Source organism: Corvus hawaiiensis, chromosome 14 (assembly GCF_020740725.1).
Source record: "Corvus hawaiiensis isolate bCorHaw1 chromosome 14, bCorHaw1.pri.cur, whole genome shotgun sequence".
Lineage (NCBI taxonomy): Eukaryota > Metazoa > Chordata > Aves > Passeriformes > Corvidae > Corvus > Corvus hawaiiensis.
Window position 1 is genome coordinate 13,254,657 of NC_063226.1, and position 15,623 is coordinate 13,270,279.

At 38.1% G+C, this 15,623-nt stretch overlaps 1 protein-coding gene across 7 annotated transcripts in view; it reads right to left on the minus strand.

The window, feature by feature from the left end:
* Positions 1 to 15,623, minus strand: part of TENM1 (teneurin transmembrane protein 1) — an 834,650-nt gene that overhangs the window by 239,275 nt on the left and 579,752 nt on the right. For all 7 annotated transcript variants that reach the window (XM_048318357.1, XM_048318358.1, XM_048318362.1 and 4 more), the window contains one exon: positions 1,636 to 1,914. In XM_048318357.1, the coding sequence (XP_048174314.1) occupies positions 1,636 to 1,852 (217 nt within the window). In that variant the 5' untranslated portion in view covers positions 1,853 to 1,914. The remainder of the gene's footprint in view (positions 1 to 1,635; positions 1,915 to 15,623) is intronic.

Below are 15,623 nucleotides of genomic sequence, written 5' to 3' on the forward strand. Positions count from 1 at the left end.
TTTTTTATGCCTACAGTAGTGATTGCCACCCTTTTAGATGTGCCCAAGCCAGTGACGCTGCAGCTGACAGGAATATCAATAGCAGCAAAGCACTGCAGACCCGGGGTTCTTCAAGGCCCAGGTCCATGCTGAGGTTTTGCTTCCACAGCCACAGGTACAAACAATGAGGGAGTTGCTCTAAGGAGACCTACAAGAACATTTACACCATCCCCAGGTACAACAATACAGCCATATCTCAGTTAATTAAACTCTCATAGCACGTTCAAGATAAAATCACAAACAACAAACAATCTGTTTTCTAAACAATCCTCTGTTGAAATCTATGTTCATGACTTTTTCTTCCCAAAAATAGTTGTTTTGTAACTCTTTGGAGGAAATATATGCACATAGATTGAGGCAGCCAAGTATTATTACTCCCATGAATTATAGGAACTTTCAGACACCACCAGTATCATGGGCATAACTTGATTCAGCATAGCTGCAGTAAAGAAAACCAAAACGCTGCAATAGCTATGTAGCACAGCTGTTCCAAATTTTACATTAATTTACACATCACAGAGGAGACAAATATTCCATCTTCAAAAAGCCTATTTTTCATTTCCTTGTAGAAAAATAAAATTATTTTTATATTCAGAAAACTGGAGAAAGCTTTTCTGAGTAAGCAGTGAGGGCTTTGGGGGCAGGGTGTGCGTGATGTAGCTTGTTTGAGGATTTTGGGTTTGTTTTTAAATAAGTTCCATAAGCTTCAGCTGAGAAGTACTGGCCACATTTTAATGTAATTTAACCACTTCCTTGAGGAGTAGGGAGTGACTGGCCCCAGAACCCTGTTGCTGTTAGCCCTTTAAGGGGACAGGACTCTCACTGCTTCTGACACATTGATTCCTACAAATATTCTCCCTGTCCCACCATCCTGCCTGGACTGGTGATAGAGCTGAAGGCAGCAGACAAGCTCTCTGCTCATTGTGTATAAAAGCAGCACGTGGGTTTATAGAGTCTGTCAGGAAATGCTGCAGTAAATTCTGCTCATTCCCTCCATTTCTTTAGTCTTTTTAGCTTCTATCTCTAATCAACCTTTTCCTTACCTTAGTTCAGCTATCATCACTGTTCAAATATTTCTCCTAATCACGCAAAAGGCTAAAATAGAAACTTAACTCTTGGTTTTTTTTCTTACAATACACTAATTAACTTCAGTTTTTAAATTACTTGATTATCTATACGATTAGAAGTGTTAAGAGAATAGTTGTATTTGAATTAATTCACAGGCTTTGTAAGCACATGCAGAGATAGCCTGCAGCCTCAATGTTGATTTTATAGCAAAATGCACCCAACATATGCAAAGGTAGTAAATAATTAATCAGTCATAAACGTAAGTAAGAAGAGTAGCTCCTACTAAAGAAAATATTTGTCTATAGCTAGCATGTGATGATTTCCAGAATACCAGGCAGTCCAGACCATCCTGCCAAAAAAAAAAAAAAAAATCCAAAATTTCTGATATTACAGTATGATCAAAACTAGGTAAAAAGTGGGTTGATAGTATAAGTCTTTGAGAACAAAATGTTTGCTCAACTCCTGATATTGTTTCATAGTGCACAATCAGGAAGTAATAATCACAATTAGTAGATAAATTATATTTACCTTGCGTGGACTGGTCAATGGCTTTTCTTTTTCTGCTATGACTATTATAGTTAAGTCTTAGCTCTTGGCTATATTCATTCAGAGTTTCTCTTGAGTCATAAGATTGCCTTTGCTTTCCACCATCTTCACTTTCATCTGAGGAACTTGTGTAAGTTAGATCCACTTCATGTTTAACTTTAGACAGTGGCTGGTACGGTTTGCAGTCCATCTGCTCCATCTCTGATTAAATAGGCTCAAAGTCATGAAAACAAGCCACTGGAATGCCTTAAGGAAACAGTCCTGGAAAAAAAAAAAACAACAACAATAATTCATTTCAGACCTAATATATACTTTTAGGTCACAAGGGTCCAATTTTATTTTTTATTTATATAAACCAATTAAATTCCATTAATATCACTATAATCCAGGAAAGAAACTGAACATGTAACATTTTACTGTTTTGGCTTTTTAAAATAGAATTAAAATAACAACTACTTGAAGGAAAAAATTAAAACCACATCTTAAGCACTGTCCTATTAGACCAAGCAATAACTGTATCTTATGCATAAAATACATTACAGCAACTTCTATTCAGTATCAAAGCTAAGATGGAACAGTTACTATTTCTCTAAAGGGATGCATATTCATCTTAAGTGAAAACAACATTTTATGTCTTTTAAAATATGAAGCCTAGAAAGCAGAAAGTTCACTATTTTAAAGTATTCTCCTGTAAATTACATTGCATCTAATCAAGAATAAGAGACTTCAGACATTAGAAAACCACCAAACTTTTTAAAAATAGAAATATACCCCCTTATTACTCTAGAAGAGCATGCAATGCTTCAGAAAAGGACATTTTCTTTTAGATTCTGAGGACATTTCAACAGGAAGAAGCTTCTACCCTGCAGTACAACCCTTTTTCTTCCCCTCCATTTCCCATCTGCACTCCTGCCCACACGGGGCCTATACAAATCCTCAGTGGAAGCTTCCAAACTGCAGCTTGAGTTTCGTGTATGTACTTGTATGACAATGTTCAAATCCAATATCCTTAAAATCAAGTGCATTGTGGCTGCATGTGCAAGTGGTGCACCTGTCCTGTATCTCTGCCTTCATTAAGCTGTTTCCATCACCAATTTCAAGACAAACTCTGGGATGAAATAACAGGCATTATGGCACAGCTTTTATAGCAGCATGGCTCACAAACAGAGCTCTGTTTGGTTTGGTCATTTTTGTTGTTTTCTTTCTAGATTAGCAGATGTTATTAACCTAGAAAAACAAATGTAACAAAAAAAGATGCCTGTAAACATTATTGCTAGAAAACAAAAAACCCCCATGGAAGTTCAAAGAGATTTTGCTTAGTTAGAAAGCAATTTCTCACAGCTTCTTAATGATTTTAAGGTCAGCAGCAAAGGGAAATAAGTTTAATACTGAGTTTGATATCAGCCCATTTCCCATCTGCAACAAGGACTTTTAACCCCATATACTACCAGCTGCGAGCATAAAAACAGAATCTCCAAGAGCAAAACATAAAAAGTGAAAACACACTAAAGGTAAACATAAAAACCCCACAGAAAGCACTTTCAAGAGAGCTAAAGAGATGATCAACTTCTGAAACTGTCTGAACGTTTGAGACACAGCTGGTGGTACTGCCAAGGTGTTCCACAACAGCAAAACTTCATCTCCTGCTTGTGTGTCCTCCCAATGCTTTTGAAAGAATCACTTTCCTGAGCAGGAGTGGAAAACACTACACATGATGTGAAGAGGGAAGAAGGCATCTAACATTTCTCTAAAGGGAGAGAAAAACAAAATCCAGACCCTCAGAACCCCTGGAGGGAAGAAGTGAGACAGACCATTACAGCAGAAGTAACACTGTGGAGTGCATGCCTTGCTTTCTTTGCTTTCTCCAGGTTTCAGGAGGTTATCTGGAGAAAGAGGTTAAAGACATGTCTTTGCTTGAAACACTAAATCTCAGGGAGTTATAGCCCTTCAGAAACTAATGGCACCTGGATAAAGAGCTCTAGTATCAAAAAAACCCCAAACAAACCCAAACAAAAACCAACTCATACCTCCTACTCAACAAAGCAGGCTTGAAAGCACCTAAGTCAACAAAAAACCTCTTCGAGAGAGACAGAACCAAAAAGATGAACCAAGGAGCTGCCAGAGAGCAAAGCCAGCTGAGAGTGTGTCATGGGGCTGCAGCCCTGAACAGGGACTGTGCTTTGGGTTGATTGCACTGCATCCAGTTGGTAATAAGATGCTTCTGTAGACAAGTTACTACTAAGTAATACTTGCTTCTCCAAAGCTATTTGCTTAAATAATTTACTGTTATTTGCCAAGACTGCCTATTATTGCCTCAGTTCAGTATTTATTCTGTGAGTTGCTTTAATAGAGACAGAAGAACGCAAAGGGGCCGTGACTTACAAGCACAGAGCTGGCTTAAAAGATGAACTGACGACTCTGTAGAAATGGTTACTGACAGGAAAAAGCCTTCCAATATATTCTGTCTGACAGACTAAATGGAGACAAAGCTACAGAAGCCAGAGGAAAACAAGGAGAAATTAAGGGCCTCTATTAAGAAGATGCAGTAGAGAAGAAATAAATTTTGCACCAAGGCAACAAGTGCAAGCAGCCTCGGATGCAGGCAGTGCATCCTGCTTTCAAAAGTGTAAACCTATGAATCTGACAAATTTAGCTCATTACTGAAATGAGCAAATACACCCCCCCCCCCCCCCCAAAAAACCAAAACACAGAAGTTCCCCATAAAAGATGCTGTGCATCTATTTTGTGGGAGGTTTCAAGTGATTTTTTTTTTAAAACAAGTAATAAAAAATTATTAGGCTACACAGAAACCCATAAAACTTAAGTTGCAGTAAACAACTACTTAAGGAAGATTTATTTATATTCTTTCAAAAAAAGGTTTAATAACTAAACTCTTTAGTTTGTGAGGACTGTTTGTAGCAGGAATACATTTAATGATGTTAACCAAGGCAGCAGACAGATGAAATAATGTAAGCAATTAATATTAATTACATATTCCATGTCTTCTCTTTCACTGTGGTACTTTCACTGTGCTGCCTTCTCATGTGAAGGATGTGCATTTGTTCAATTCTAAATTAATGAAATATGTACTTTAAAACTATGATTTTATTATTCCTTGTTATATAAGGACAAGGATGATTTAAAAATATGACAACATGAATATCACAACATTCCACTGCACCTGCTCAGGGATGCTACTGTTGCCATTGCCACAGGTGCCCACATTTGCAGCAGCAGGGGTGCAAAGCCCTGGCACGTGTGTGAAGCCACAGCTCAACTTTTCCCACTGTAGTTCTGACCACCAAGCCATGTCAGCACCAGGTCGGAATCCCCATCATCTTCAGTGCGCTCAGCACAGACCAGGAAGACCCAGCATGAAGTTTTATACCCTTTGTGGTAGAGGGATGTGGACATAGACGTAATGCAGACACATCCCAACTCACCTGTCTAACTCTTCCCTCCCCGCACCAACTCCATTTTACCACAGCTGTCGAAAACTCAGCAGTGCTAAAGGCTCACACAAGGACTAAAGATACAGCACCAGAGCCTGGAATGTCACAGGAAACCTCAGCTTCCTTTCACACAGGGACCAAACTTGTGCTTCCTTTATTTTTGCTTAGGGCATCAGTGTCTCACAAACCCACACCCACCTGGGTCTGACATGAGAGCAGGTGGTAAGTAATTTCCAAGAACTGGAAAAATACTACATAAAATTTTTCATCAAAAAATGCTTTTATGCACCAGAAACACATGATTTAAAACAGATCAAATCTTCAAGCTTTTCTACAGTAAGAGATTCAGTTAAATTTAACAAATGATGGTATGGTACAATAACTTGAATTTAAACACTGGCAGTCAAATACTTTATTTCATATTTTGCTTGGAAAAATACAACACAGTAAGCAACTCAAAATGCTGAAATAGGGCAGGAGTATAAAGCATATTGCCTTGATGTTTACACAGGTTTCTTCAAATAACTGGCCCTCAAGTACCTAAACAAAACACCCAGCCAATCAATATCAAGCTGACCTTGTCAGCAAAATGATGAAGTCTCATAAAAGCTTACAGTTCCTGTAAGTGACCTTTCTATAAGTGTCTTAATGCTCTCCTCCTCACAAGTAGCACTATTTTGCCCTTTCCATCACTGTTCTGTTATTGAAAGGTTTCAAAGAATATGTAATAAAAAAATTATAGAAAAATATTGTGTGCTGATTATACACATAAACATATAAATATATAAAATATATATTTAGGCACTGAACAGCAGGTAATTCTGAACCATATTTTAAAACAGATATCATATGCATCTTACAGTCGACTTTGTAGAAGAATGAACGACTATTAACTTAAATTTACAATAAAATACTTTTGCAAATACAAAAAAGTAAAAAAGTTCTATTGGATAGGAAAATACCACCCTTGAAGTAATAGAACTAATACAGACATATGTGGGATTTTTATGTATGATTTATGCAACCTTCTATGTGCACACTGTACATGTTGTTACAAACTATTTTCATCTTTCACTTACATCAAGATCCTCTCCCCTCAGCCACTCCACTTCTCTCTTCTGCTCAGATCAGCCTTCTTGCTCAGGAGCTCAGTGAGGTCAAGGTAACTGGTCATGAGAAAGGCTGTGCTGAGGCTGTTCGCAGCGCCCATCAACAGGTATTTCATAACAAAACTCACTGTATGCACTTACACTGCCCAGAGGCTCCGTGTGCCGGCACAAGCGGCTGCAGCCGCCCTGACCCCGGAGGAGACTCGGGAACCCACAGCTCGGCGCCCAACCACCAACGCCTCACAACAAACTCTGGTTAGGGTGAGAACCCATAACCCCCTGCTTTAGTGATTTGTGTATTTTAAGATGATTGGTTAATGTTTTTCCCTTCCTGTTTTACGTATGAAGTCATGAATATTCATGTCCCTTAGTTAACGATGTATTAGTTCCAGAAAGTTCTGTTCTTCTCGACATCCCATTGGTTACTTCCCTTGTTCCCACCTATGTGTTGTTCCTGTTGCTTCCTTTGGCTTCAGCCCTGCCTCCTTCCCTTTGTCCCATTGGCTGTATCCCTTATCCCCGCCTTTCCATCCCTCACTATAAAATCCCTGAACGCGCCGATATTTTTGTCTCTTCATCGCTGGTCCCTGCATAGGAATAAACCTTAGTGTGGAACCCATAGGAGGAGTCCCCTCTCTCCTTCTTCGCCTCCGGGCCTCACAGCTAGCCCAGGAGCAGCTCCCTCGGGTGAGGAGCTCACTCTCTGCCCTTTTTGGGTGAAGCTGCCGTGAACCAGAGGGTGCAGCCAGACCTCCGGGCTTCTGCAGTGTTTTTCCTGGCCATCACGCCCTCAGCTCTGCACTCGAACGCAGCGGTGCCACAGAGATCACGTTACTTTAATAGTGCTTTTTACAAATTCTTAACAGGCTGCTCTGATAGGGTGCCCATTTAATGAACAAATTTCCTCAGTGATTACCCACCATCAGCCCCATCAAATCACCAGTGGCACACCCAGTCGGTTTCCAGTAAGTCCAGAATTATTTAGAGAGGTCAGGTTGTGATTGCTAATGAGTATCATGTAGCTGAACAGGGTCCTCCAGAAGCATACAAGATCAAAAACATGAGAAAGTGTAACCTTTGTTGGCCTCAGCTAATCATTATGTTTAATACTCAGATATTCCAGACTATTTAGAATTAAAATGTAATTGCAGTTATAATGCTAAAATATAACCAGGGACCTGTGCTCCTTCTATATTTCTTTTCTTTCAACACCTACCCTTATCTGAAAGCTACCATTTGCTTATTGCCTTTTCAGCCCAGTAGTTTCTGAAAATGAACAGCTAAGCAGCAATATCAGCTCTGGACTGCTGAAGGCAAAAAGAACAGCACACCTTTATTCTGCAGGTCTTTCTGAAATACAAAACTATAAAATATGAAAGGCAAAACAGAGCAAACACTCTTGATTTAAACCTTTGAGAAATGCAATACCAAGGAGAAAAGGTAAAAACATTCTGACCTTGTACATACCTTCAAAAAATATATCCCTCAAATATTTGTCTAGAGATTATAAACAAAAGGAAGTCCCTTTAAGTTCTGTCTTACAGAACACAGCAAGGAAGATACCAGCTAAAGGAATTGAGCAGCATTAGAGCAGGAAGAAATAACGTTTCTATGTGATACATGGAATTAGATACTATGAAGAAATACGGAAAATCTGCCTAGAGTCTGGAGGATGGAAGCAGACAGTACTTTTCAGTGGAAGGAAAAATCTCATACTAAAAATCAAGAATGAGTAGCAGAACGCAGTCCCTAGAAGATGGAATGAAGAAACAGAATTTAAAAAAAAGTCTTCCAAAATTCATATGAACATTTTCTGTGGATCATAAAGTATTAACACATCAAAAGATGTTTGAAGATGAAATAAGGATGTATGGATCAGTAGGTACAACATGTCCAGTATTTATGAGGGAATGAGTGAGATTGTGAAATGTTGAGACACTGTTATTCCTGCAGGTGGACTACATAGCACCTCTTAACAAGAACAGATGCACAGATAAAAGATGACAATCTTAGAATATGTTTTTTAACGTATCTTTCTAAATCAGATATGTAGATGCAAACTAGAGCTTTCAGGGCCATGCTATGGGTTTAACACACTCCCTAGAGAATGTGCTCTTTTAACTTTTGGATGGATTACACTGGCTCATACATTTACATGTCATTGTGATAGATGCAAGTGGAATAAGATTCATTTTCACATTTAATGATCTTAATTTAAAATTAGTCAAAGTCTAATTCTAGTTAAAGTAATTCTAAGTGTTGTCCATTATATCTGAAGTTTCAGAGAGAAAACTGCAGAATAAAACTGCAAAGAAAGTCAGGTTGTTGCAGTATTTTGTGGCATATGGTAAGACTGAAAGTGATCTTAAAAACATAAGTTATGTCAGCTACTCAACTGTGATACAGAATTCTTGGCCAACACATGCCCTTCACTTTACTTGGAGAATTGCCACTGACTGTAAGAATCACACAAGTCCCTAATGTCTTCTTTGGAAACTTATTTGATGTTGCTGAGATTCAAGGACAAAAGCTCAAGTTCTACTGCTGTGAGACACAGTATGTTCACGATGCAGGGCGATATATCCTGGGCAGGTTCAGAATATCTCCTGAACATGAAGTCTTTCTGAAAAGCTGTACTTTAGGAAATACAATTCCTAATTACATTGCAGAATAACTCATAGTGTGAACATTTTTTCATTTTAAAAAATAGAAACACTGTGAACACCCTCCCACCATCTCAACACTTCAACTAGGAATCCTAAAGAACATGAAAAAGTCTTGGCTTAAGTGAAACTAGCCAAGTGCTTGATATCTACAGATTTGGTCCCTAACACATGGTCAAGTCATCTACTGCCTTTTCAACTTAATTCCTAACTGTATGGCAGGGACAATATACAGAAGGAGATAAAAAAAGTCTGGCCTATATGAGAATGTAGTTTGAGACTACAGGAACAGATATTCCAATATGGATCTCCCAGAATGATTTTTTACTCCAAGAAGGATGTGTGGTCAAAGCTGTTAATTCCTTAGTAAAATATATTTTAAGAAGACAATAGAACTAATGGAACATTCCCCCTCACATTCAGGAATGCCTGGGACAACTGAGTTTCCTTGCATTGTACCAGACATTCCCAAAACACCCCAGGCACTTCCTTGTACTAAACACATCCACATGAAGTGTTAAAATGCTTGCCAGTGGAAGCTCAGGTTGTTCTCCACTGTTGTGATTACTGCTCTGTTGACAAGAGCATATTTTTGCATTGTAAAGACCTAAAATTAGAATACTCCACTTAGTAGTTGAGCTCTATGAAAATACAGTTGAATGTTGGTGCTCTTCTGAACTAAAGAGGCAAATACTATAAAAATATTTGTATGTGTGTGTATATATATCTGCACTGCTCTAATTTGTCTAACAATACAATACAATACTGAGGTGTACATGCACTTGTGCATATGCAGGTAGGAGAAATGGATTCTTTGTTTCATCTAGGAGTAACTTTGGATGGTGCACTGTTTTAAAATACACTGGCACTTGGCAAGTGGTATCATTTGTATGTGACAAGAAAATTGAATTGTGCTTTGGTTATTTTTTGATAATGCAAATTGGCACAGCCATCAAATTGAGATAATTATTGCTATGTCTCTTTTCCAACTGTGTGCTTAATTAAGAAGACCCAGTAAGGCTTAATTAGAAAAAAAGTAATTGTTAAAATCGGGTTTAGCTGCTCAGAGATCATAAAAATTGAAAATTACATGTTCTGTGCAGATACTATTAATTTTTTGAGGCACCAATTTAAATTTTATATCACAATAAGCTTAACACATGAGAGTAATTTACAACGCATGGATACCGTGGAACATCTAAACTACAGTTCAAGTATTAGATTTTCACTGATACTAGGATGCCTTGGCAATGGTGTTTAAAAACATTCAGCTGACAATTTTTTCTTCATGTTCACTTTCCCTGTTTTTAATTAGAATAATGGAAGTCTTCTTTAAGCAAACTAGACATTCACCAGAGTATTTATGGACTATCAAAGCATATGAACAACTCTAATAATCATCACATTTGATGAGACAAAAGATTTCATCAATTGACATCACAGTAAACAAAGTCAGTTTCCTGGTAGATTCCCCACCCCCTCCCCAGCATTAGGAGTTGTTGTGTCAGATCTCAAGGGGCCTTAGCAATTTTCATTTCCCTTTGCAATACCAAAAAACCCACCTACTAAAAATCTCTGAAACGAAATGTTTTTGTTTCAAAAAACAGCTCCCCACACTCAGTTGAAGTTTGCTAATGGGACACATTATCTTAAATATTATTAGCATCTCTTTAGTATTGTCCACTTCTCAGATTTCATGTGGCTTATTCATATTTAGATTGATGACCTTTTTGGAGTAATTTATTTTTGGTACATTTTAGGATTTCTAGAAGCAGCACTGATTCAGCAACTTGTTTTATTTCCAGCAGAGGCTCACAACGTTGGTGCACTTACAGTAGGCATAGGATCTATAGTTTAATGTCTTGCAACTATTCAGATTTTCAATTAAGTTATCACAGCAGTGCTAAGAAATTTTTTGAAACCACCATTAATTACTGCACACAGAAAGTGAACTTTTCAGTCTTTTCCTAAATAGTTTTCTTCTGCTCTTCTAACTCTGGGAAGAAATACCATCAAGTATTATGCAGTTTTGACATCACCCACTAAGTTAAAACTTGAAAAGCTTTTCAAGTATTTGAACTACTTTTTGCAAGAAGACCTGACTACTGCCTGACCACAGGACCAACATCTGCTTCACCTTCATCTGAAGCATCACTCAGGCTGCTATTCGTGTGACTGACACCATCATTCCTGAGAAGTGATCTTTCTGTTCCTTTTCTTCTTGCTTTGATGTCTGTCAAAGTATTCAGTGTCTCCAAGTGCCATTGTTCTGACAAGCAGACCCTCCCAGTGGACTTGTACTATATACTGTGACTCCCAGAACCGCTATTATTTGAGCTGGTGTCAGATTGATTTTCTTTCTGTTCATGATAGTGCTATGATCTTGCAGGGTTGAAATTACTGCTGATTTATGCCTTGATGCAACCCCTCGAGAACTGGCTTGTATCAGCATGTCACCTATGAAAAGGTACATTTGAATCCTCAGAGATCTTTTTAGTGGAACCTTTGTTCTCATTTCAATAGAGAATCCTTTGTAATGACTGTTTGCTAGAAATTTCTCCTGCAAGTACCAAGAGTCTTCTGTAGTGCAAACTGGAAGTATATTATGCATCCATCCATTTTCACCAGTTTGTGAAGCCTTCTTGGAAGAGATTATTTTAATTTGTCCATCTAAAACTTCACAGTTTTTGCAAATTGATTATACCATTTTTTTTTAGTACTCTACAAAGAAAATGCAGGTAGTGCTGGCACTGAAGAATGGGAGTATTTCCCAGCTGTATTCCCAAAGGCTCAGCTACATCTGGGAATGGTAACAGACTGAAAACATACAAACATGCCTCTAGTGTGTTTGTGGAAGATTACTGCCTTTTATGCTCAGGCCTTCTTTTTTTCAGACTTGAGAACAGGAAGGAGTATCTATTGTTTAAGCATTATTCACATTTTTACATATTCTGCCTATTAGCATGACAGACAGTTTTTGCACTCTCATTATGAATAGCTTCTTGACTACATCTTTGTGAGCTGTTTTCCCAGAAAAACAGGGAAATAGTGTCTTCTGCAGAAAAACACTAACAGGGAGGCAAAGATTTTACATTTAAGCAATTCTAATAAGGCAAATTGCAGTTGAAATAATCTTCCTGTTCTTACCATCAGTCTCTGAAATACTAATTTTTTATGTTTTTACTGTTGGTAGAGCTGTTTGCCCATGTCTTTCAGTGTAAGTGCTTCTCGTACAGATACCGTCCTTTCTCCTAGTTCAGGCTGCACTGTCCCCAGTATCCTTTTCAAGAGCGACTGAAGCAGCCATTTCTTTTTTTGGAAACTGGCATTTCTGCAATAACCAATTCCAGTTCAAAAGTAAATGGGACTCTGCTGCAACTGCTTCTTCCAACTAAGCAAGAAATTAAACAGAGGTGTGTAAAAACCAAGCGGTCCTACTCTCTTGTTTGAGTGTTGGCAGGCATGAACCTTCACAAAGAAATCAATGTCTCTGATCCCCACAGACTGCCAAGTAAGAACGACATGACTACAACCACACCATGGGTACATAAAATAGGAAAAATTAAACCATGCTACACTTCAGTTTTTCAAGTAAGTACTCAAAATTCTCAGCTACTTGAGCTCTTATATATCTAATAATTACTATCGCTACGACCACCCTACTTGGCAAGAACAGTGTCTCCTTAGCACTTGTACAATGACTCCTTTTAGCTCAGCTCCCTTCCTCCAGCTGAGAAATCACAGCAAGGAGAGAGAGAAGGATGAAACTGAAATATGACTCTTGTCTGTTGCTTTTATATATGTATACACATATGTGCACACATCTATCTCTACTAGCTGCATTTAAAAAAACAGAATCATTATCCTTGTGGATGACAATTCTGCCCATACTAATTCTATTTACATGGGGAGCACTGTAGTGTACTTTTAATGTGAAGCTGTGTTTCTCTCACGAGCAAGGAAAATGTCACCTTCCTTTCCCAAAGCACCAAAAGACTCCTTTTATTGTCACAGAACACAATTATATGTTAGAGCTCTGCTGTCTCTTTCCAGCCAACAAGGCAAGAAAATGACCTTTCTTTAACCTATGCCTGAATTGCATTATGTTTGGTTCAGTGGATATCCTTTTTTATATTCTCCCGTATCAAATACATCCATACTGAGGTTATGAAATGGGCACCTGCCTTTCACATCTGCCAGTGATTTAATTTTTTCCAAAAACTTGCTTTCAGTTGAGGAGGGATGTTAACTCTCATCTCCCATTTCATATCCTAGTTTGCAACATTTGTAAATACCTGAAAACACTCAAAGCTCCAAAGACACTGCCAGCAGAATTTGGTTATTGGCTGCTGCATTTTGCCCCATGACATGATCATGTAAAAGGTCAGGAAGAAATATGCCATCCATACTCGCTGTGTACCACACTGTGACCCTGTGCAGAATGACAATGCCTTGAAACAGTCCCCATATTTCTTCCCCATTCTGTGAAGCAACCTGCATTTCTGGTCTGTCTTCATTTATGGGCAGGTTGGTAATGAAAGGAGAGACATTCCCAGCACAGGTATCTCAGCTGTGCTTTGGTTTATATGCACAAGATGCTGGGGGAAGCAGAAAAATGCAGCTGTGACATTAATAAAGTAAGCCAGTGCTGATCTGCACAAGAGAACAAGTCAGCAGGGGAGGATTTGTAAACATGATGCTAAATGACAAATATCATTGCTGAAGAAAATTATGCTGTACAGCTTCACAGAGTATTATTTTTAAAATTAAGGAAGTTCAGAGACAAAAGAAAACCACGCAAATCATTACTTACACACATAACTCATATCTCACGTAGCCAACTAAATAGGCTCCCCTAAAAAACATTTGGCATCACTGCTGATCTGGAGGCAATTCTAAATATGCATTTCAGTGCTTTTAGGTGCAGAGGAGTTCTAAGGTTCAGCAATTTGTTATGTGACAAGGTTTATGTCAACTGTTATTAAAGATGACTCATATTAATGTAACTGCTCTAAGAAGAAAAGTTGTGTAGCCTAAGGATACCTTCCTAAATCCTACCATTTTAGCAGCACTCTGTTGTAACTGCAGACATGCACCAGAGACAGGCTGGGAACATACATTAACCTTGTGAAGATCATCCTTCTCTTAAAAGCTTATGTCTGATTTTCTGCTATTACATTACACTGAAAATGGAAAGTGCCAAACATTCAAAACAAAATGAAATAGTCATTTCTTGTTCTGTAGTTAAAGAAATCTCTGTATACAGTCAAAGACCAGTTTAAGACCTTTTAGGAATTGACTGTGAAGTAAGGATAGGACCTCCATTACCAGTAACAATAAAAAGACATGAGAAATGTCTGCACTAATTCCTCTGAAGCAGACCAAATGAAATACAGCTTCATGCGCACCTACAGCAGTCTCTATAAAATTAAGGAACGAAAGTGCATTGTTCAAGATAAAACAAATAAAAAACCCCAGCTAACCAACCTACCACAACAAAAAACCACAAGCAAACCAAATGAAAAACAACCCCCCAACCCCACGCCAAATCACTGTAGCTGCACAGCATGATCCTCTTCACACAAGGACAAGTCTGCAGATACTCCCAGAGCACAATTTCTGACACAATCACGTATTAAGCACCTAGCTCTCGGGTGGTGGTATTTGTTTGTGGTTTTTACAAACACATGTAAATCTTCTGGCTTCAAAAATACTGCATGTGAAAGAGTTTTAAACTAGGCAAATTTTTAGCTCCTAGAAAAAACACAGAAATTCCTTACACACATAGAATCTACTTATATTTTTATATCATATCCTTGTAAAATTACAAGGAACTCAAATCTGTAGTCTGAACTATAAACACTACCAGGAAATCTGATACCAAAATCAACAAAAGACCTTTTCCTCAGTTCAGCTCCAACAATTCCCAAACTCATTATTAAATAGACTTTCAGCTGTTTTCATCAGGATTGAAGACCTAATCAGAGTTAAATAAAAATCAAACTCTTGTTCCTGCTCCTACACATAATTCTTACAACAGTCAACCTTGAATTACATGTGGTGACGCTGCTGCCAGAAAACCACGACAGAAATGAAATGGCTCTGGTTCATGCACTGTTCTAAGGGGGCTTTTCTGAGAACAGCAGAATCTGGTTGCAGGGTGACATCCCAGCTGGAGCACTTGATAGGGGAAACAATCATCAGTGGCTTCAGCTGATCTATATTAGCTGATCCATTCCCATTTTAGGGAACGGGTCATTGAATGAGCATGACAGAGCAAGCATCATTTTTAAAAAAAAGAAAGTAAACAGTGAACTTGTTACTGGAAATTGCTGAATAGTTGGAGGAAGGAAAAAAATGTAATCAGTAGACTAAAAGAAAAGAGAATTAGTTTCAATTTTATTTCTGCAGTTAGTGGAACATTTAAAAAAAAAAAGAAAGCTAAAACCAACCCAACAAAAAATTTAAGCTATCACTACACCAAGTTTTATGTAACAGATATTGTTGCCTGGTAATTCAATTACACCACTCAATTCCTCTAAATAAATTCAAGGATGAGCACACTTACAGAACTGGACTAAGAATTGTAAGGCTCGCCAGAACCATTTCCAGGCATTACTACATTCAATACCACGATGGCCAATGTGCTATCTCTGACAGAAGGACACAGAAGTATTTCTACTTTGATTTCCTCCAGCTTAATTAGGACTTTTTAAAGTTGCTTTGCCTTTAATTCCTAACACATT